The 21,982-nt window shown below is 38.9% G+C and overlaps 1 protein-coding gene and 1 pseudogene across 3 annotated transcripts in view; both read left to right on the top strand.

Annotated features, from left to right (window-relative positions):
- The window catches only part of CSMD3 (CUB and Sushi multiple domains 3), a 697,991-nt gene that overhangs the window by 228,219 nt on the left and 447,790 nt on the right, over positions 1-21,982 (top strand). For all 3 annotated transcript variants that reach the window (XM_086465685.1, XM_086465684.1, XM_086465682.1), the window contains exon 6: positions 14,001-14,113. In XM_086465685.1, the coding sequence (XP_086321811.1) occupies positions 14,001-14,113 (113 nt within the window). The remainder of the gene's footprint in view (positions 1-14,000; positions 14,114-21,982) is intronic.
- On the top strand, positions 1,136-9,116 carry LOC147415561 (uncharacterized; annotated as a pseudogene).

Here is a 21,982-nt window from a genome sequence, read left to right as displayed (position 1 = left end):
AAGATAATCATTGTACATAAGCAACGGATGAAAAAGAAAGCAGCAGTGTGAATGAAAGTAGTTGTTAAATAGTTTGGCCACCATTTCTGTAAAAATTAGGAATACCATATCTGTGAAATTCATACAAAATCAAGGATTTTTATGTCATTGTTTGTGTCTTCTACTCATCCTCATTTATTTGTCACCTGGCTTTAAAGAAAAAGACAGTTCTTCCTGTTCTAATTTCTTATTGTAAGAAATATAGTTTTAGAAGATTTTAGTAAATAATGCTAGTTTGGTACATGAACAAGACAGAGATTTTTAAACTACTTATCAAGATTATAGCTAGCTGGCAGTGTGCATTTCAAATGCTAAAGTAAGCGTATAGTGTTTTATATGTCAGTTTGTCTCTGGCAGAAATGGAAGACTTGCACTATGCAATTAAAAAACCCAAACAAACCAACCACTGTGTAACATAAGGTGGGAATTATGTGTTAGATTTTTGAGGGAGAATAAAATAGTAATTGACTTCACTGGACCAGAATTAGCCTAAAGCGGAGTAATTTTTGAAAATTATCTCCTGAATAGTGCAGAAAAAAAGGAGATGGAAGCACTATGTTGTAATGAAGTGCCAGAAAAGTAAAATTTTGATTTCCAAAAATGTTACTGCTTTATTTCTTGTGTAAACTGTGATTTACCCACAGTCTCAAACCAAATAAATTGCGAAGACAGGAACTTCACTGACACATCTGTATGCATAGCCTTACACTTTTACCAATTCCTTGATTAGCCACAAAGGTGCATTATTTCAGTAAGCACTTTTTTTTTTTTTTTTAATACATTTGACGTTAGATAACAGACTATCTAATTAAATGTTGTTGACTACACATAGGAGTAAGATACTTTAAGTCTCTGGTTCACAACCAATGATCTGAAGATTCTCCATGAACATTTCTAAGAGCTTATGAAAGACAACTGCAGAAGGGAAGCCTACTCTCTGTTGGCTTAAATTTGCTATGCAGGATTCTGTGCAGTTTGCGGGGGAGCTACATCTTTTAAATTCTAGAGAAAGATGAGACAGATGAATTTCTTTTATGGTAGATATGGTTTTTCTCTTTGAATTTTAGGAAAATATTGTAGATGATGCAGCGTAGCTATGGTTGGAATAGTAGCTGGCACAGAAGTAGGTTGGGCTGCCAGTGCATTATGGTAATGGTGAACAGCTTTATAATGTGCTGAAAAGATAAATTGATGTGAGAAAAGGGGGAGTTATATGAGCAGAATAAGCAATCATTTTCTGCCAGTTGCCATTATAAATTCTGTCATCTTGCAAATCTGCTTTCTCAGAACAATCCTGTAGAAATCAGGAACTGTAAAGATCAGATTTCAGAAACTATGTATTTAGTTAGAACTCAGATGATATCAGCATGTGTTTAGTTAGAATCATCTTAAGTGTAACCTATAGCTGTCAAGGATAGATGTGCTAAGGAATAATTAATTTGATAGGTAAACTTAGCTAGATATTAGCTATTTTAAAAATAAAAGTAATCTTTCACCGTAAGCATATTTAAATGGCTAGGGTGAAGTTTTCTGATGCCTTAGACAATAAACTTGCAGTTTCTTTTTCACATCTTTTTGTGATTATTAAAAAGAAGCCCTATTATAGGTAGAATATATACCGGTTAAAATAGATGCTAGGAAATGTTACAGCCTTACTTTTTTTTCAATTGTTCAGTAGACCCCTTGCAGTAATAAGTTTATTCTCAAATATGTAAGCAGTGAAAGGTTGTTCCTTCTATATTGCTAAACAGTCACAGGGTGAGAATTTAAATAAAAGAGCTACTTTGTCTTGCATCATTAAGAAAAATGTATTATACAGAGAAATAGCTCTACGAAAAAGGGTAGCTAATTAAACCTCTACCTTCCAAAAACCACCATCAAACTAAAGTATACTTCTTACATTTGTTACAAGATATTTGTAACAACTTAAGTCACTTTATGGCTGTTAGAAAGTGTGTTTCATGCTGAAATTCGTAGTGATAATGCATAACAATTTCATGTTTTCTAGTCAAAAGTGTAGGCTTCTGCCTCTTATGCTGAATACATGTTATAGTGCAGTTCTCACTTTAATCAGTACAGAGCAATATGCAAATGCAATTTAATAGCTAGATAGAACAATGCAGCATATAGTAAAGCTAACCAGAAAAGAAGATTAATCTGTTTTGGGGGATTTTTTGCATTAAATTCTTGATGTCAGTATTGTATATAACTTTATGAAATTGCCCATGGTTTGGAAGAAAATATTTTGATACTGACTGGGTGGAAAATCAGAAAAAGAGAGCTAAAAGGCCCACCAAGCCCAACAGCTGAATATCCAGGCAGTTAGGTGGCCCATCCAGCAAAGCAGCACGAGGCTAAGAAGCTGGAAAAACAGCTAAGCAGCTGACTGGCCAATAAGCGATACAAGCAGGCTGCTTCTTTGGATTCAATTAAAGGTTTCACCGGTATCAAAATTTCTACAGATCTTACTGACTGTCAGAATTTCACATCACAAATACCAATTTGATATTGGAATTATTTGGTCATCAAATGATAAATAAATGAGAACAATTCATTGGTATAAAAATGAGTCTTTCCCCTATTAACACAAACCAAGAAGGATGCTCTGCTTGGACAAATGATTAGCATGGATCTTCAGAACTGCAAGAGTCTGTGTGTAGCACTAAAATCCAGATTCATGGGGGAACTTGGGTGTCAAAAAAGCATAAATGATCTTGGAAGAGAGTTGGAAAGCTGAGGTTTGATTTTTGAATCTCCTGCCTACACTCTAACCTTTGCAGGCCAGAGCACTTTTCGTTTTCCTTCTGGCTTGATGAATACTTTGATCCTTTCACAGAATGGCACATTACTAATATGAATGATAGAAAGTGCACATACATAGAGATGCATATTTGTATTGAAACTGCCTCTCTGTATATGTCATCTTGTGTTGAGGATGATGAACTGAAGTGACATTTTTGGATTTCCCACCCCTTTGTCTGGAACAAGCATTACACTGATATGGTCCATTTCCTGAATAAGTGCTATAATTTCTTAATTGACAATACATATTTAAAAAAAAATGAAAAGAAAAAATCAAGAGACATCATAAGTAGTGTTTCTGATTATGTTTTGCATACTTTGTATTAGGGATAGTATTACTGGCTTGAACCTGTCAGAGGACTACACAGAATACTTCAATTTTACATACCAACTACTATGAAACCATTGTTCATTGGAGTGGCACATTTACAGGCTCATGCAGAAATGACTGGCAATTCTGTGGGGCAGAGGTGAGGGCAGGACACCAAAAAAAGAGGTATTAATACAAAACCTAAAACTAATACTAACTAATGGAGAAGAGAAGGCTGATGGGAGACCTTATTACTCTCTACAACTACTTGAAAGGAGGTTGTAGAGAGGTGGGGTTTAGTCTGTTCTCCCTAGTAACAACCGATAGAACAAGGGGAAATGGCCTTAAGCTGCACCAGGGGAGGTTCAGGCTGGATATTAGGAAGCATTTCTTTACTGAAAGTGGTGTCAGACATTGGACCTGCCCAGGGCGATGGTGGAGTCACCATCCCTGGAGGTGTTTAAGAGATGAGTAGATGTTGTACTTAGGGACATGGTTTAGTGGTATTGGTAGAGCTAGGACAAAGGTTGGACTTGGTGATCTTGAAGGTCGTTTCCAACTGAAGCTGTTCTATGATTCTCTGATTCTATAATAAATTACTAACTAATACTAATAGAAGAACTTCCTTATTCATTCACTGTATCCTTTTGCAACCTCATAGCACTGATCTTATTTTTTTTTTTCAACATGATCATCCAAATTCCTTTGATCTAGGATTTTGAGTAAATTTCTTAAGGTTAAAGAAGTTAGATTTTATATGTTCTCCAACTGAAATTAGTAAGATCAGCTAGTGTGTTTCTGCAATATAAAAACATTCTAAAGCAAATATTTAAAGGAGCTTTAATAGCCTGTGGTGCCAGTCAAACGTTTTGTCATTTATATTAGTCCCTGAGGGAGAAAGGGTACTAGCACAGTTTCAGAAATTTGGAAGGGGTTCTTAAACATATTCTGTTTTTATCTAGCACAGTTGGGAAAATATGGAAAGAACGCGACTTTAATAGAATAACTAAACTGTTATTTTTTTCAAAAGTCTTCCTCACAAAATAATACCTACGTGAGCTTATTAGTCATTTATTTAAGGAGTTAAGGTTTTTTCACTTAAAAAATAATTTCTAAATTACTTGCCTTATTGTGAATACAGTTGACTCTAAATTCACCTCGATCATTGTCTCTAACAACACTGAATCAACTGAAAATATGGAAATTATTAATGATGGAGCTAGGCACATTCCTTAGGGCTGACCCTCAGAAGAAATTTGGTTTACCCTGAGAATGGAAGCAATTTTTTTCATTGTTATGAAGGTCACTTGCCCATCCACCTGTAGCACAATTTTGAGGTAAGGCTATAAGAATGCATGGAAATCAGAAGTACTTCCTGATTTAGGAATAGTCTACACACTAATGAAATAATGAGAAAAATGAGTACTGAGTACAGGATGAACTGGAAAAAACTGCCTTCCAAGCCTTTAAGTAGGCAAAAGAACCCCTGACATTTAGCACTGATTAATGTTTTCCATGTTGAGTTTTTAAGCTTTAGGCTTCCTTCTCATCTGTAATCTAAAGCACAGACAGAAAATGCTATTCTGTTTGCCACAGTATTTTAAGAATGGTTGTTGAGCCCAACAGAAATATTACCCTAAGATTGATATTTTGGTCAGTGCTGCACAGGAGTTAAAAAAGTCCGAATAAGATATCCCGAGTTTTACCTTTGAAGGAATGAATTAATTGAGTTTAGACTAAGCTGATCAACACCTTTCACTGTCTGCAACTGCACTCCCTCCCCAACCCTACCTCCCCAGCCCTCAAATGCAAGTGTTAGAGAAATTGGGGAAGGGGGGGGTTGTACAGAAGCTTAACTCCTCAGTTTACCTCGAGTCACAAAATGAAAGAGAGATCTTTCCCTTTGAGGGAGCTAAGAATGCATTCAGTGAGTAAGGCACTATTGCGTTTTAAAGGGAAACATGCTTTAAATTAAAATAACATAAATATATGTTAGAGGAGGGATTGCTATCAAATGAAACGTGTGGTTTCCCTGGGTTGATTGTCATAAGCAGAAATTAAATCTAGGCTTCTGCATCTAAAAACCCAGTACTTTTCACTGACTAAGCTGACCAGCTTATTAGCTCCAAGACAGGACTGAGCTCAAATTTGGGTCTAGGCAATGTATAAAGACAAAGAAAAAAAGAACAAAAATTTGGTCTCCAGTGACTTGCCATTACTTTCTTGAATTTATTGTTAATTTGCATTACTACTTTAGCTAGCTGTGTTCTTGCAAACTGCTACCACAATACTATTCCAAATCTTGAAAAAAACACTAAGCCACAAAATAACACTTGAGAAGTGGTTTGAACTTCAGATGGGCAAATGCTGTTGTGGACAAGCATATACACTGACAGGGATGCAAAGAACAGAAGTTTAGAAAGATTGTAAGTACATTCACTCTATTACTGGTGATAGTCCAAACACTTAATGTAATAAGTTTGTTTTCAGAAATAGTGTTAAAGAAACTGATATGTCTAATGAGAATATGTTGACACAACTTGAAGTGGAACAGAGTAAAAATATTTTATTTAGAAGGTGAAATATTTTGGGTTTATTTAATTTTATTAGTTCTGAATGTATCACTTGTATTTGTTAAAATTATCATATTCATCTAACTACTACACAGAGTTTCATAGGACAGCTGGAAAAAAACCACTTAACACTAAAAAAAATATAATGAAGTACTATTTCAGCACAGAGCACCATATAAAATGCTCCAGACTACTTATTTTATAAGGAATTTCAAATTGTCAAATTTTTTTCTACTTGAAACAAGAAAAATATGTCTTTTTAAAGAAAACTCAAAGCAAAAGTTTCTAATTGAATAAACTGTGCATTCCAAAAGGCTGTGTGCAGCCATTTGGCAGGCAATGCTGATCTGATTTTAGATGTAAAAGTCAGAGCTCTGAACTTGCAGGTTTTTTCTTACAATTTTCTTTTAGCTGATGCACTGCTAGGTGATTGAAGTTGTTTTCCCTCTCTGTGCGTGAGTTTCTCTGGCTGTAAAATGGAGATAACAATATTGATGATGACATTATAGCATTTTGCAAAGCCACTTCAAAGGTTAGGTGGAAAGTCCTTTGTAAAAGCAAGGAATTTCTAGAACATAATCGGTTCATTCTCTCATTTGTGGAGTACCTCAATAGCTTTAAGACCTGTTTCATTACAGACTTTCTTTCTTTTCTTTTTCTTTTATTTTTTTTAATTTTTTTATATTTTTCCAAAATAGAAGAGGAATCCGCAAAGTCTGAACAGAAAATAGTATACTTATTGGCTAGTGTTTTATTCTAAGTACAGGAAGAGCTCTGTTTAAAAATAAATGAAAGGACATATAGATAATTATGTTGATATCCTGAAGATGTGACTTTCTGGTTTTGGTGAGAAATATATCTTGGATTATTGGCTTGATGGAAGGATTGTTTATCTAAAGCTTATTCACCTTCTTTTTAATAAGAGATGAGATGCAGCCCTCATTGTGCTGTGCAGTGGCAGCTAGATAACAAACCAGTGTTTTGACTGCTGCTGAGCAGGGCTCACACAGCATCAAGGCTGTTTCCCCAACATTTCCTCAGTAGGCTGGGGGTGGGTAAAAATTTGGGAGGGGCTATAGCCAGGACAGCTGACCCATACTGACCAAAGGGATATTCCACACCACATGACGTCTGCTCAGCGATGTAAGCTGGGGAAAACAGGAAGAGGGGAGGGCATTGGTTTCACGTTTGTCATCTGGAGCAACCGCTATGCATACCAGAGCTCTACTTCCCAGAAAGTGGCTGGACATCGCCTGCTGATGGGAAGTAGAGAATAAGATCTTTTGTTTTGCTTTTGCTTCCGTGCGCGGCTATTTGCTTCATTAAACTGTCTTTATCTGACCCACGTGCCTGTTGCTATATTTTCTCTCCCCTGTCCAGCTGAATGGTTGAGAGTGATAGAGTGGCTTTGGTGGGCACCTGGCATCTGGCCATGGCCAAACCACCACAGTCTTTTTGGCATCCAATGTGGGGCACGATAATGGCAGTTTTTGTATTAAGTGTGCTGTAGCTGTAGTAGCTATTAAGTGGCAAACTCCTGTATAGGTCACGGAGTTTGTTAGCTGAACTGCTTATCTCTTTATTTTGCTCTACTTGGGAACATGCTAGTACAAACAGTAGCTATGTGGTTTGGTCTGACATTGATGGCTTTATTGTGCTGGGGAAGCTATTTTGTGGGGAGGATGAAGGAGCTTGGGAACATGCTAGCACAAACAGTAGGTATGTGCTCTGCCCTGGTATTGATGGCCTTGTTGTGTTGAGGAGAAGATGAGAGAATCCATCTCCCTCTCCCTACCTGAAACTGATGTGGACGATTTTGTTATACAGGCTCCCAAGGTCCTCGTTCACCCTTATGTGAGTTGTTTTATGCTAGTCATTAATACTTTTGGCATGGTATGGGTTTTGTGGAATCTGGCATCATCCTGGTGTAAGAGATGACAGCTTTTGAGTCAGGCAACACTGAAAAGTGCCCTGAGGCAGCCAGTCCCTGGGTGGCAGGGTGTGTGGAAGGATTTGGGCAGTTTCTTAGAATGGTTATCACCTCCCATAACCTGGGACTTCACACCTGAACAGGCGAGCGATCCTGGCAAACTAACGCACCACCTGATAGAAAGATGCCTTACCTACCCCAATGAAAACCAGCAGCTTCTAGCTCTGTACTGGGGCCTGGCCTGTGCCTATGGAGTCACAGTTCAATACTTTCAGAGGACTGTGGCTGAGGCAGGGATCCAAACTGCATCTGAGTTCACCATGGCTGAGACAGGAACCCAAACAACAACAATTACAGTAATTGCCCCAGTAGTGAAGAAGAAACAGTGGATAAGAAAATCAACGGGTCCATATCCTCGATTAACAAGGGAGGAATAAGTATCTGACCAAGAAGCCGGTCATTCAACAAAGAAACTGGAGGAAGAAGTAAGAGAAATCAAACAGCAAGCAGAAACTACTCGGTCCTTAACCTCATCAGAACTTCGAGACAAGCAGAAAGATTACAGCCACCAGCCGGGTGAGTGTATTGCTGCCTGGATGCTCCGACACTGGGACAACAGGGTCGACAGTCAGCAGCTGGAAAGTAGGGAAGCCCAACAGCTGGGATCCCTTGCTAGAGACCGGGGAATTGAGAGAGGAATTGGAAAAGACACAGCAATTTGCAGTCTCTGGAGACGGCTGCTCTCAGGTGTAAAGGCAAGATATCCATTCAAGGAAGATCTTGCAAACTCACCAGGAAAGTGGACTACTGCAGATGAAGGCATCCAGTACCTCAGAGAACTAGCAGTGCTGGAAATCATCTACAGCGATCTGAACAAAGATGAGGTCCCCAAAGATCCAGAGTATGTCCTGTGCACATGGGCCATGTGGAGTAAGGTGGTTCAAAGTGTCCCTGTGTCATATTCTAGCAACTTGGCTTCAATGTATTACCCAGATATGGATACACTAACTGTGGAAAGAGTATCTGCTTGGCTCTGAAACTTTGAAGAAAATCTGTGTACCTCATTCTTATGGGACAGTACCTTAGCTGTCAGGGGTGCCCCAAGAAGACAGTCCTCTCCTGCGCCAGTCAGAGGGAAAGGAAGCCCCAGACGTATGCCACGTAGTGAACTCTATTTTTTCCTGTGTGACCAGGGGGAGGACATGAGGAAGTGGGATGGTGAACCCACCTCCAAGCTGGAAGCCCATGTACGTGAGCTGAGAGGGAAGACAGTTGTTAAGAAGGGGTCCACCAAGAAGGCTGTCAGTGTATTTTCTGCAAAGACACAAGAAGGCAAGCAATGATCTCCCAGACATAAAAGAACTGAGATCACCTCCCTTGATTCTGATGAGGTGATGAGGGAACTTCTGGTCTGGCACTGCAAAGGTCAGACAGCGAATATTCTGATGGGGAACAGGAATAGAGGGTCCCTGCCTTCGGCCAGGAGAAGGAAAGGGATGACTGAGTATATTGGACTGTGTGGGTCCAACAGCCTGGCACATCAGACCCACAGAAGTATAAAGCTTTTGTAGATACTGCTGCACAGTGTACGCTGGTGCCATCAGGGTACAGGGGCACAGAATCCATCTGGATCTCAGGAGTGACAGGGCGATGCCAAGAATTATCTGTATTGGAGGCTGAGGTGAGCCTAACAGGGGACAAATGGGAAAAACACCCCATTGTGTCTGGCCCAGAGGCTCCTTGTATCCTTGGCATAGACTACCTCAAGAGAGGGTGTTTCAAGGACCCAAAGGGATATTGATGGGCTTTTGGTGTAGCCGCTGTGAACACAGAGAAGATCAAACATCTATCTACCCGGCCTGGCCTCTCGGAGGATCCATTCATTGTGGGATTGCTGCAAGTTGAAGAACAGCAGGTGTCAATTGCTACCAGGACGCTGCACTGACAGCAATATTACACCAACTGAGACTCCTTGGCTCCCATCCGTGGGTTGATTCATCAACTGGAGAGACAAGGAGTCATCAGCAAGACTCATTCGCCTTTTAGTAGCCCCATATGGCCAGTGCAAAAGTCTGACGGAGGGTAGAGGTTAACAGTAGACTATCGTGGCCTGAACAAAGTGACACCACCATTGAATGCTGCTGTACCAGATATGCTAGAGCTCCAATATGAACGGGAGTTGAAGGCAGCAAAGTGGTATGCTACGACTGATATTGTCAATGCATTTTTCTCAATTCCTTTGGCAGCAGAGTGCAGGCCACAGTTTACTTTCACATGGAGGGGTATCCAATATACCTGAATCGACTGCCCCAGGGGTGGAAGCACAGCCCTACCATTTGCCATGGACTAATACAAACTGCACTGGAAAAGAGTGAAGCCCCTGAACATTTACAATACATTGATGACATCATCGTGTGAGTCAATAAGGCAGGAGAAGTGTTTGAGAACGGAAAAAAAGTAATTCAAATTCTTCTGAAAGCTAGCTTCTCCATAAAGAAAAACAAAGTTAAGGGACCTGCACAGGAGATTCATTTCTTAGGAATAAAATGGCAGGATGGACGCCATCATGTGCCTATGGATGTGGTCAACAAGATAACAACTATGTCTCCACCAGCTAACAAAAAGGAAACACAAGCTTTCCTAGGCATTGTGGGGTTCTGGGGAATGCATATTCCAGGTTATAGTCAGCTTGTGAGTCCTCTCTATCGAGTAACAAAAAAGAAGAAGTGTTTTGAGTGGGGCTTTGAGCAACAGCAAGCCTTTGAGCATATCAAACAGGAAATAGCTCGTGCAGTAGCTCTTGGGCCTGTCCGGACAGGACCAACTGTGCAAAATGTACTCTACACTGCAGCTGGGGAGCATGGTCTCACCTGGAGCCTCTGGCAGAAAACATCAGGAGAAACATGAGGTCAACCATTAGGGTTTTGGAGCCAAGGATATCAAGGATCAGAAGCCCACTACACCCAGATTGAAAAGGAGATACTAGCAGCATATGAGGGGGTTCGAGCTGCTTCAGAAGTTGGTACAGAAGCATCTCTCCTCTTGGCACCATGATTGCCTGTGTTACACTGGATGTTCAAAGGAGACATGCCTTCTACGCATCATGCAACCAGCGCTACATGGAGTAAGTGGGTAGCATTGGTCACCCAACAAGCTCAACTGGGAAAACCCAACTGTCCAGGAATCCTGGAAGAAATCATGGACTGGCCAGAAGGCAGACATTTTTGAGCATTGCCTGAGGAGATGGCTTGTGCTCAAGAGGCACCACCATATAATGAGTTATCAGAAGATGAAAGGCGTTATGCTTCATTTACGGATGGATCCTGTCGTGTGGTAGGAAACCATCGGAAGTGGAAAGCTGCTGTGTGGAATCCCACACGACAAGTCATTGAGGCTGCTAAAGGAGAAGGTGAGTCAGGTCAGTTTACAAAAGTAAAAGCTATCCAACTAGCCCTGGAGATTGCGGAGAGAGAAAAGTGGCCAGCACTCTATCTCTATACTGATTCCTGGATGGTGGCTAATGCCCTATGGGGTTGGCTACAGCAGTGGAAGAAGACTAATTGGCAGCACAGGGGTGAAGTAGTCTGGGCTGCTGCACTGTGGCAGGATATTGCTGCCCAGGTAGAAAACATGACTCTAAAGGTAGGTCATGTAGATGCTCACATGCCCAAAAGCCGTGCCACAGAAGAACTTCAAAACTATGAACAGGTAGACAAGGCTGTCAAAATTGAAGTAGCTCAGGTGGACCTGGGTGAGGAGTGTAAGGGTGAGCTATTTGTAGCTCTATGGGCACATGAAACATCCGGACATCTAGGAAGAGATGCAACATACAGATGGGCTCATGATTGAGGGGTGGACCTGACCATGGAGGTCATTACGCAGGTTACTCATGAATATGAAACATGTGCTGCAATCAAGCGAGCCACACGAGCAAAATCTCCCTGGAACAGAGGGTGGTGGCTGGGTTTTCGATATGGTGAGGCCTGGCAAATTGACTATATTGGACCACTGCTATGAACACATCAATGCAAGTGCTACATACTCATCATGGTGGAAGCAACTATTGGTTGGCTAGAAACATACCCTGTAAACCATGCCACTGCCTGAAACACCATCTTAGGCCTCGAAAGGCAAATTTTGTGGTGACACGGCACCCCAGAAAGAATTGAATCAGACAACAGGACACATTTCCGAAATAACCCAATAAACTCCTGGGCAAAGAAACGCGGCATTGAGTGGGTGTATCACATCCTCTATCACCCATAAGCTTCTGGAAAGATTAAACAATATAATGGACTGTTAAAGACTATGTTGAAAGCATTGGGCCATGGGGCATGGAAGCACTGGGACACAAATTTAGCAGAAGCCGCTTGGCTAGTTAACACCTGAGGATCTGCTAACTGTCCTGGTTCTGCCCAAACAAAACCTCTGCATACTGTGGGAGGAGATAAGGTCCCTGTAGTGCATACAAGAAAGTGGCTGGGAAAGGCAGTGTGGGTTGCTCTTCCCATGGGAAAAGGCAAACACATTTGTGGTCATTGCTCAGGGCCCTGGGTGTACTTGGTGGATAATGCGGAAGGATGGGGAGACCCAATGCGTGCCCCAAGTAGACTTAACCTTTGCCGGAAAGTAATTTGTATGTTATAGGAAAGTAATAATGTAGCAGGAGTGACCTGGAGTGACAAAGAGAGAGTTTTGCAAGGAACCAGAAGAGTGCAGTGATGACCAAAACCAAGCTGGCGCTGATGCCCAACAATCAAACATACTGCTTCTCCTGTCCTGGATGCTCATGTTGACAGATGTGACCCAAGTTGTAGACCTGGGGAAAAAAAGACTATCTGTCTGCTAAAGGATGAGGGATAGTAGTTAATGAGAATGTATAAATCTCTATGTTGGGGATAAAGATGGTTTAAGTATGTAGCTTCAGTTGTAAGTATTGGTAAGAAGGATGTGCATTAAATTATGTGGTACCTGAGCATGCCACTAATGGTATGGTATAAGGGGTGGATATTGTAATGGGTCTGCCTGAGGTGCAGCCCTCATGGTGCTGTGCAGTGGCAGCCTGATAACACACCAGTGTTTTGACTGCTGCTGAGCAGGGCTCACACAGCATCAAGGCTGTTTCCCCAACATTTTCCCAGTAGGCTGGGGGTGGGTAAAAACTTGGGAGGGGATATAGCCAGGACAGCTGACCCATACTGACCAAAGGGATATTCCATAGTGCATGACGTCTGCTCAGCGATATAAGCTGGGGAAAACAGGAAGAGGGGAGGGCATTGGTTTCACGTTTGTCATCTGGAGCAACCGTTACGCGTACTGGAGCCCTGCTTCCCAGGAAGTGGCTGGACATCGCCTGCTGATGAGAAGTAGAGACTAAGATCTTTTGCTTTTGCTTCTGCACGTGGCTTTTGCTTCATTAAACTGTTTTTTATCTGACCCACGTGCCTGTTGTTGTATTTTCTTTCCCCTGTCCAGCTGGCCAGGGCCAGGATAGGAGTGAATAAGCAGCTGTGTGCTGCTTAGCTGCTAGCTGGGATCAATCCACCACAATTCTCTACTCTTGTACTTTTAATAACTAATTTTCAGATTCATTGAAGTGATGGAATATTTCTTATTTCTTTGCACGCTGAATTTAGAAAAATACTTACTCTTGAAAAATAGCTGTCATTTTTATAGTTTTACTTGGTGGGCTGCATAGCCTAAGCTCTTTTGTTCCATATCTTGAACATGAAAGTCACAGGATACAATCTTTTTCCTGGCGCCCAGTGTTCTACCTAACATGTTAACTGACTTGGATAGACAAAAACTTTTTCTAGCCTAAGTGTCAGGTACTTGCATCATGACAGTGCTATGCCTAAGCAATAATGTAACTGTGTCATTTCTGGATTAGCACTGATTTTTATCCCATCACTTGGTCATGCATAGTGGACAATCTTGTCTGTTCATACTTGTCATAACATATTATTAATTGATAAATAACAAATCCCACAGAGGGTGTACACCTCTGGCTTCTCCCAGGGGCTGCTTGCCAGTCAGTTGGGGTGACTAGGCTTTCATTTGGCTAAATATAACTCTGTATATCTCTGTTGGTATTGGTGGTGTTTCATTAAATCTGTTTCTCTTCTACCTATGGGTCTGCTCTCCTTTTCCTGATTCCCCTCCCCGGATGGTGAGGGGTTGTCAGGTGATAAGTGACTGTTCTAGTTTAGCCTGGAAGCAGGCTAAATGTAGACAGAATGTTTGATAAAGGTCTTGTATGGAAAACTTTATGAAAATCTACTGATCTTCAGACCTGATAACTTTTTAATCTTTTAATAGTAATTTGTATTTGTTTGTTTTGATTCAGGCTCTCTGGAATGAATATACCTCCTCCAATTATCAGCAACAAAAACTGGCTCAGACTACATTTTGTAACAGACAGCAATCACCGATACCGTGGATTTAGTGCTCACTACCAAGGTACATTTAAAGAAATACAATTTTTTGTTGTGGTTATGTGGTTTTTCGTTTTTTAAAGAAAAGTGCCTGAAGCTGTAGAGGAAATGGGAAGGGCCATTTAAAAAAGTCTTCATAAAGGTAAAATTCATAAAGATAGAGAAATAATGTTTTTATCATGAAAACATATGTTTACCTCTATGGTTTTGTAGGTCACACTTGTAAAACAGTGAGTAAGTTTCTATTTACTAATGTAGCGTTTAATCACTATTATCTCTTACTACCTGTTTCTGAATGCATTGTGCTATTAAGGGTTTAATTAACCTGTAAGATTCTTATCCACTGTTTTTATGAACACGCATTGTTTTGAGTAAGAGTGAAATCATCTGAAGCATTAACTTGGGAATATCGTCAAGATCATTCTAATGATGAAGCACTAACCAAAACTGAGCTTCATTAGTCTATGGTAATACTATCTGCTTTTTCACAGGCACTGCTGTAAATTGTATTGTTCAATATCTATAGTGTATCAATGGATCTTCAGGGAACAGTTACCCTCTTTGCTTTTGTGCTTTTCCATTTATCTGATGGAAAAAACCAAATCACAGCATTCCAATGAGATTAGTTCAGGAATTTCTTTTAGACTTCTTTATAGGATATTTGTCATAGGCAGACATTAGCTACATAAATTTTTGCAGAATCTGATAAAATTAATCAAATAATGCAAAAAATTAAACTAGCAAAAGACTAGGACTAATTTTTGTATGTAATCGAGCTTTTATAATAGTAAACTTTTTACAAGTAGGTGTGATGTCCTCAGATAATGTCTTCTATACAAAAACAGAACAAATTTGATTACTATTTCAGCAAATATTGTTTGGACTTCCTGAGTTCATAGATATTCTGTGATGTATATTCTGAGTGAATTTAGGTAAAAGGAGCCTTCCTACTTTACCGCCAGGGCTGCTATAACTGTTTATGAAAAGCACTGACTTGTATTTTGCATGGTATCCTTCATACTAAATATAATAAACAACACTCTTCACTGGGAAATCACTGGCTTACGGGACTGCTAAAATATATAGAGTAGGAAATTTCTCTATTGGAGCCTACCCCACAATTGAGAAACATGTGATAACTATTTTGGTGGTTTGTGTGAAGTAATTTGGATTGTTGAGGGCTAGTTTTGAACTACTAAGAAAAGGATAACAAACTATGTCTCAGATGACATGCATGCTTGTATTCCTACTCAAAGTGTGAGGTAATAGATAATGAGAGTAGTCTTTTTGTTTAGGTTCAAAATTTGTTCTTCTGCAAGTTGCATAAAATGTGAATTGGTAGGTGTTGGAGATTTGAATATCCTGTGTATCTTCTATTTCTCTTTACTACCTAAGTTTGTAGGAATTATATTTTTGGGTTTTTTTACTAGTACTTTGGTTTGCACATCTAATCTTTAATGGTGTATTGCTGAACGTATGTTAAAGTATACTCTATACTATGTTGTGAAATGCTGCTGTAGTCCACTATACTTCAAATGAAGAAAATACCTTTAAAACTCTTTGGAGAGGGAAAAAAAAAAAAACACAACAACATAGGCAGTAAATAACTTCAGCATGTAAAAGCATTAAATGTGCATATTCAAGCAGCTATGATCATTAAAATTAACCTTAATAGCAGAAAATGGAAATGCATTGTCCGGTAATAGGGAGTAGTTTCTGGGTCAATGGTAAGCTAAAGGAGAGAGTGTGAAGAAATTAAATATATTAAAAATCTTTCATACATTAGAAAACAAATAATGTACACCACAAAATATTTCAGATGAAGAACTGAAACCTTTATTTTTTTAACTTAGGGATAACTTTAAGCCTTTTTGTAAAGACCCTTTTTGTAAAGACCCTTTTTTTAAAGACCCTTTTCAAACAGTAATTTCACCGGTGTGCTGACATAAGTTGTCACAAAAGCAGATAACTGAAAAACTTAAAAAAAATATTCCAAAGAGCCATGTAGTACAGATACATGTGATTTTTTCTTTTCAGGAGTTTTTCTCCGTCACTTTTTGGAGGGTGTCTGTTAATCTTTCAATAGCCTGTGTTATCGTTCTACTAGACAGTAATAACCGTTATAAAAACTTGCTCTTTTCTTTGCTTAATTAATATGGATATGACTAACTTCTTTCAGACTTCCCTCCTTGAAACTTAATCTTTCCTATGTAATACCACTGTAACTAGAATTAGTAATTTTTTACTGCTTCATCTACTTTTAACTTTATTCTATTGTTACATCTTTTAAAGGAGCCAGAATCCAAATTCTGAACTTTAGAACACTGTATAATTCTTGTCCATTACTGCTTGGTGCTTCAGTACTCTTTTCACCTAATCACTCCCTTGGCATGCTGGTTTTGTTTGCACAACTGCACGTTTTGTGCTACTACATTTGAGTGGTGGTTTGACCCTGAGTAGCAGCAAAGCACCGCCACAGCTATGGGCTCACTCTGACCTCATGGTGGAATAGGACAGAAAACAAAAAGAACAAGACTGAGAACTTCTAGGTTGAAATGGAGATGGGGAAAATCACTCAGCTACTGTCCTGGGCAAAACAGTCTTACTATAAAACATTTAATCACTGATCTGCGTGTTGGGGAAACAAGACGGATAGTTTAAAAATTGGGGAACACACTTTTCCCCTCCCCTTTTGTAGTCTTACCTTCATTCCAGACACCTCTTTTTCCTTCTATCAGCTCCACCACAGATTATACTTTGTCACTTTGGTGATGTGATGGACAGTGAAGGAGGTTCCGGTCAAGGTGTAGGAGGTTTTTCGGCTACTCCTTGTTTCCCATTCATTTCTTCTGCCATCCCTTCCTCCTTATTCATTTCCTCTGCCCTGGTGTGCATTGACCATGGGTCACAGTCTCGTAGGGGAAGAACCTGCTACAGTGTGGGTTATCCATAGGCTCCAGTCCTTTTGAGGATGTTGCTAGCTCTGGAATGAAGCACTCCTGCTCTGGCCTTGTTCCTTTCTCTCTGTTTACTGCCTTATCTTAAATACATTTTCAGAGATTCCAGAAATTCTGCTGGTGGTCTCAGTTGTGTCTTGTGGTGGGTCCACAGCAGAACCAGCTGTGATGAGCATGGGGCAGCCTGTGACTTCTGGTCACAGAGGTCACATGTGCAGCTCACCCTTCCCCCACAACTCCCTGCTACCAAACCCCTGTCACTTATACCAACTACAATCTGGAAAAAAAAAAAAAAAAAAAAAAAAAAAGTTGGTGGTTTTACTCAAAAGAAAGCAAAAAAGTTTTATAGTCACTTTTTAGGTAGGATATGAAATAACATAATCTTATTCACTTCTGTTCTCTTAAAAATACGTGAATTTATGGAAATTGCTTTTTTAAGAGTCTCTTTCACAAGGCAGCCTCACATGGCCTAGCTGCAGTATAATATCTAAAGCTACTGTGGCCTAGACATTTGAAAAGAAGACTAAAAATGCTGCAATGCAAAGTCTTAAAATCCAGCTGCGTATGAAAAAAACCAGACAAACCAGAAAACCTAGGGTATTACATACTCTTTTGTAAACATCCTCTTAATTTCATTAATTATCGTAATTTGCCTAATTTTCTGTTTGAGGCCTTGCAAGCACCTATGAAGATGTTTAAATTGTCTTGTACAGAGCAAATGAAATTTACTGAGGTACATGAAACTATGGGAAACTCTCAGCTTTATGAGTATGTTTTCATACAAGCTATATGTATTATTTTTTTTTAGTAGGCATTTTGATTCACAAAATATATTGAATTATATAATATTTAAAAGATGTTGAGAAACTATAATCAAAATTATATATGTCAATTAGAAGAGAATCAAAATGTTTCCCTACCCAAGTTATGGTGTCATAACTAAGACATGCTTATTCTTGCTTCTTTGATCACCCATGTTTCAGCACTTCTTTCTGTTCACTGAGGGTTTTTTGTCTTGATGTTTTCTGCCCTTATTGCTTTGTTAAAACTCCTTTTGAATTAGAAACTGTTGGCTGAAGTAGAACCAAAGCTTCTTTGGATCTTCCTGAAGCTGCTGCTTCAATGTTTCTTGGTAATCCTCTTTTGCTGTTTCTAAAATTAGTCGTGCCTTTTTACTCCATCCCCTTGCAGTTCCTGTAAATGTTCCTTTTGCTTGCTGCTTTGTTAGCCACTCTTTGCACTCCATCACTTGTGTATGAATCCGTATTACTATCTAAGTGGACAGAAGGGATTAAGTTAGCTTCACAGCTTCCAGTCTTACAGGCTGGCATACACAACTTCAATATTCTTTGTGAAGCTCATCCAGATTCTGAAAGGGCTTTTGGAAAAAAATCTGCATTTTCTGATAGTTAAACATTACTTTAAGAATCTATAGCTTTGCTATATTTGCTATCCTTTCTCTCTCCCTCTCTCCTCCTTTAAAGCTCTGGAAGATTTAGGTAATAGCCCCATACTTGCTATTTATTTCACTTGTGAAATCGATTTTTTAACTGCTTTTTCTTCCTTCCACCTTTCCTCTACCTCTGTTGAAGCCATGTACAAACTAATGCTTCTGCTATGAACAAGACAGTATCAAATATGTTGATCTGCCTTTCACTAAGAATTTTTGCTTAAAGTGCAGATTAAGAGATTAAATATATCATAGAATCATTAGGTTGGAATAGACCTCTAAGATCATCAAGTCCAACCATTGACCTAATACCACAGAGCCCACTAAACGATGCAACGTTTTTTGAAAACCTCAGGGATGGTGACTCCACTGCTTCCCTGGGCAGCCTGTTCCAATGTTTGATTGCTCTTCAGAACAGAGTAAAATTTAGCTGTCCTGCTCATGTTGAAAAGCCTGCAAATGGTTACTATGCTTAATACTTGACAGCCAACTAGGTAGAGCTGAAGTTGGATAAATGCCAGAAATTTCAATATGTGGTGCAATATGGAGAAAACAGATGTTGAAAAGTGTTCTCTTTCCTGATTTTCCTTTGTGCTTTTTCTTTCTGTTATTTTGTATGTGAATAGAAATATGTCTTCATTCAGAAATGATTTATGGAGTTAGACTTAGATTATGTTTTTTTGTCTTGCTTTGAGAGGATTTGAAGCAACTGGCAACCAGGTGAAGAACAAAAGTAAGTAGTAGTAAGCTGCCTCAGAACGCCATGGCTAGAGTTGCCTGAAGGGGAAAACTGACTTTATCACTTTTTTCAGAACATCTAACAACTGAAACAGAATTTGTCATTCATTCCTCATCTCAAAAGCTGTTGCAAGAAACAGTACACAGTACTACTGTTGGAAAACTCAGCAGTCATAATGAAGTCTCAGGTGAGAGTCAGCTCGAAGACAACAAAATGTAGATGTCCCTGTATTGTAATCTATAGGTTTAGACTCCTCTATGTATCTAAATACCCATTAAAATTGGGGAGCTGTGGGGCCTAGTTCAGCTGTACATGAATATATGTGCACTGATGTATGAAATAGTCTCGGTATCCAAGATTTTTTATGGCAGTGGCAGAAGTGCAGAGGATCTTCTGGCAGACAAATCAAGGTGTTGCAAAGCGGAATGTTATGAAGTAACAAAAGTGCACCAACCCAAACTACGTATGGGCAACTGAATCTCCCTCATACCTAGCTAATCCTGTCAGTCCAGGTTGCAGGAGTGATTCAGCTGACTGCATGGTAGGGGTTGGGTAGAGACGCTTTAAAGTAAATGACACATCTCCATGGTAAGGGCAAGTGGGAATTTACAGAGGACCATGCCCTTCTGGCACAGAAACTAGAAGACAGGGAAAAAAAACTAAATTAACAAACAGTATATAGACAGCTGTTGTGTTCTGTCCAAGTTGTGTACTTTAAGATAAATTTAGATAGCACATTATACTGAATACACTGACTATATTTCCATTTATTGTAATAGTTTATATACCTAGTGCAAGTATAGACATACAGATGTAGGTGTCTTAATCTCAGGTTGAATTTCACATAATGTGACTACTCACTTACTGAAATGGCTTTTTACTACCAGCACACTTGTGGGCTTGAGATTTCCTGGGAGAAATTGAAGTGCTTCATCACTTGGGTCACATCTGTAGAAGTCTGCTACTTAAATAAGGTCTGTGCTTGCTTCTGCTTAGGGCAATGTAAATAACTTGCTGGTTGTGTTGATAAATTGTTGCACAGATGGCAAATTTTTTACACAGATATGTAGTTCTCAGAGTTGTAAATATGTGACTTTTTCAGTCCCTGAACTCTTATTGTCAAAACAGCCCAGATGGCTACCTGATTTTGCAATGGACAGAGGAAAAAGGAACCCTCTCTTCGTAGAACAAAAGGAAATTACCAGAGATTCTCAGCTGTTGTTTTTTTGTGGTTTTTTTTTTTTTTTTTTTTTTTTTTTTGTTGTTGTTTTTTGGTTGTTTTTTTTCCTCCGGGCATAAGAAGAACTTAAATTGCATACAATGTCACACAAGTAAATGTTTTCAGTAGACATTCATACTCGTGGGTCTTTTAGCTCTGCTTCATCTTATACTGAGTTATACTTTCTGAACAGATGATTTTTCACCTTTGCACTCCTGAGATGTCTTTTATTCACAACTATACACCCACACAGACAGTGTGCAGAATGACATTGATTTTGCTGTAGTCAAGTCAGGAGAAAAATTGCTGCATTTTGATGACCCTCCTCCATTTTAAAGTACTTATTTTTAGAATTCAGTAACTACTGTTTGTGGTTAGTTAAGTTAGTACTGATACTAAATACAGATTCAGAAAGATCTGTTTCTAAAACTTTAATTCACTTTTTTCTACTTGAAATAAGAACATAATTCATTAAAGAAGTCAATAGAACTACTGTTCAACATGAAAACATGTCAGTCGGTGCTAATGTTTAAATTGTTGAATTGTAATTTACTTTTGAACTAAATGTTAAGTGATGCAGTAAAGAGTCACTTCCATTTTTTAATCGCTTAACAGATGTGTCTTAATTTCATACTTACCCTATAGAAAAACTTATAATGGTGCATTTGAACTTTTTAATATATTTCTGGCTCGTTTGTTATTTTACGCACCACTGTTTGTTTACAAAAGAGCAAATGACAGTGTTTTATGTACCACTGACTGTAAGTAGTTCCATCTCCTCTGTAGAAGAGAAGGAAAAAAGTCCTGAATTACTCTTTATTTCAATTTAGGCAGTACTTAGAAAGCAAGTATTTTCCTTACTTAGGTCGGTCTTGTTGGAGGTTCAGGAATTTATAAATTGAAATGAAAAACATTTCAAACAATAAAAAACCCAGAAAAATGGGATATTAAAACTATAAAATCCACAGGTAATATGAACAGTATTGGTTTATGGAAAGGAAAAAAAGTATTTAAAAGTCAATGTGGTTTTACTGATCCTATTAATATATACATAAATATTTTAAATACATTTAGCTATATGTAATGTGTATATATATATAAATTTTACAGATAGATAGATAGATAGATAGATATAATCCTCTAATGAAGTCAACTAAAATAGTTAGAAATAGTTAATATTTCTGGCAGCGGAACATTTGTAATAATAGTACATAAACTGTAGATTTTATAGGACCTTCAAAATATTTCATCTTGATAAGGTCAAAATGTTAATACATTAACCTGTGTATCTGTATGCTTTGTGGCCACCAAAAAGCATAATATATTGCACTGATGATCTTTTCATGTTGAGATAAAACAACTGAGAGAAAAACCTGGGATAAAACACTTGTTTATATTCAAAATATTTAGTGGTATTGAGATAGTGTTGGAACATTTTGTTTCCTCTTGAGAATGTTGACATTCAAATGCTCCCATAATATGCTTGGGCTTTTTCATTGAGTGACTTATTTTTTCTGCAGTGAGACTTA

Source organism: Leptosomus discolor, chromosome 5 (assembly GCF_034619465.1).
Source record: "Leptosomus discolor isolate bLepDis1 chromosome 5, bLepDis1.hap2, whole genome shotgun sequence".
NCBI lineage: Eukaryota > Metazoa > Chordata > Aves > Leptosomiformes > Leptosomidae > Leptosomus > Leptosomus discolor.
This window is presented reverse-complemented; position numbering and strand designations above follow the sequence as displayed.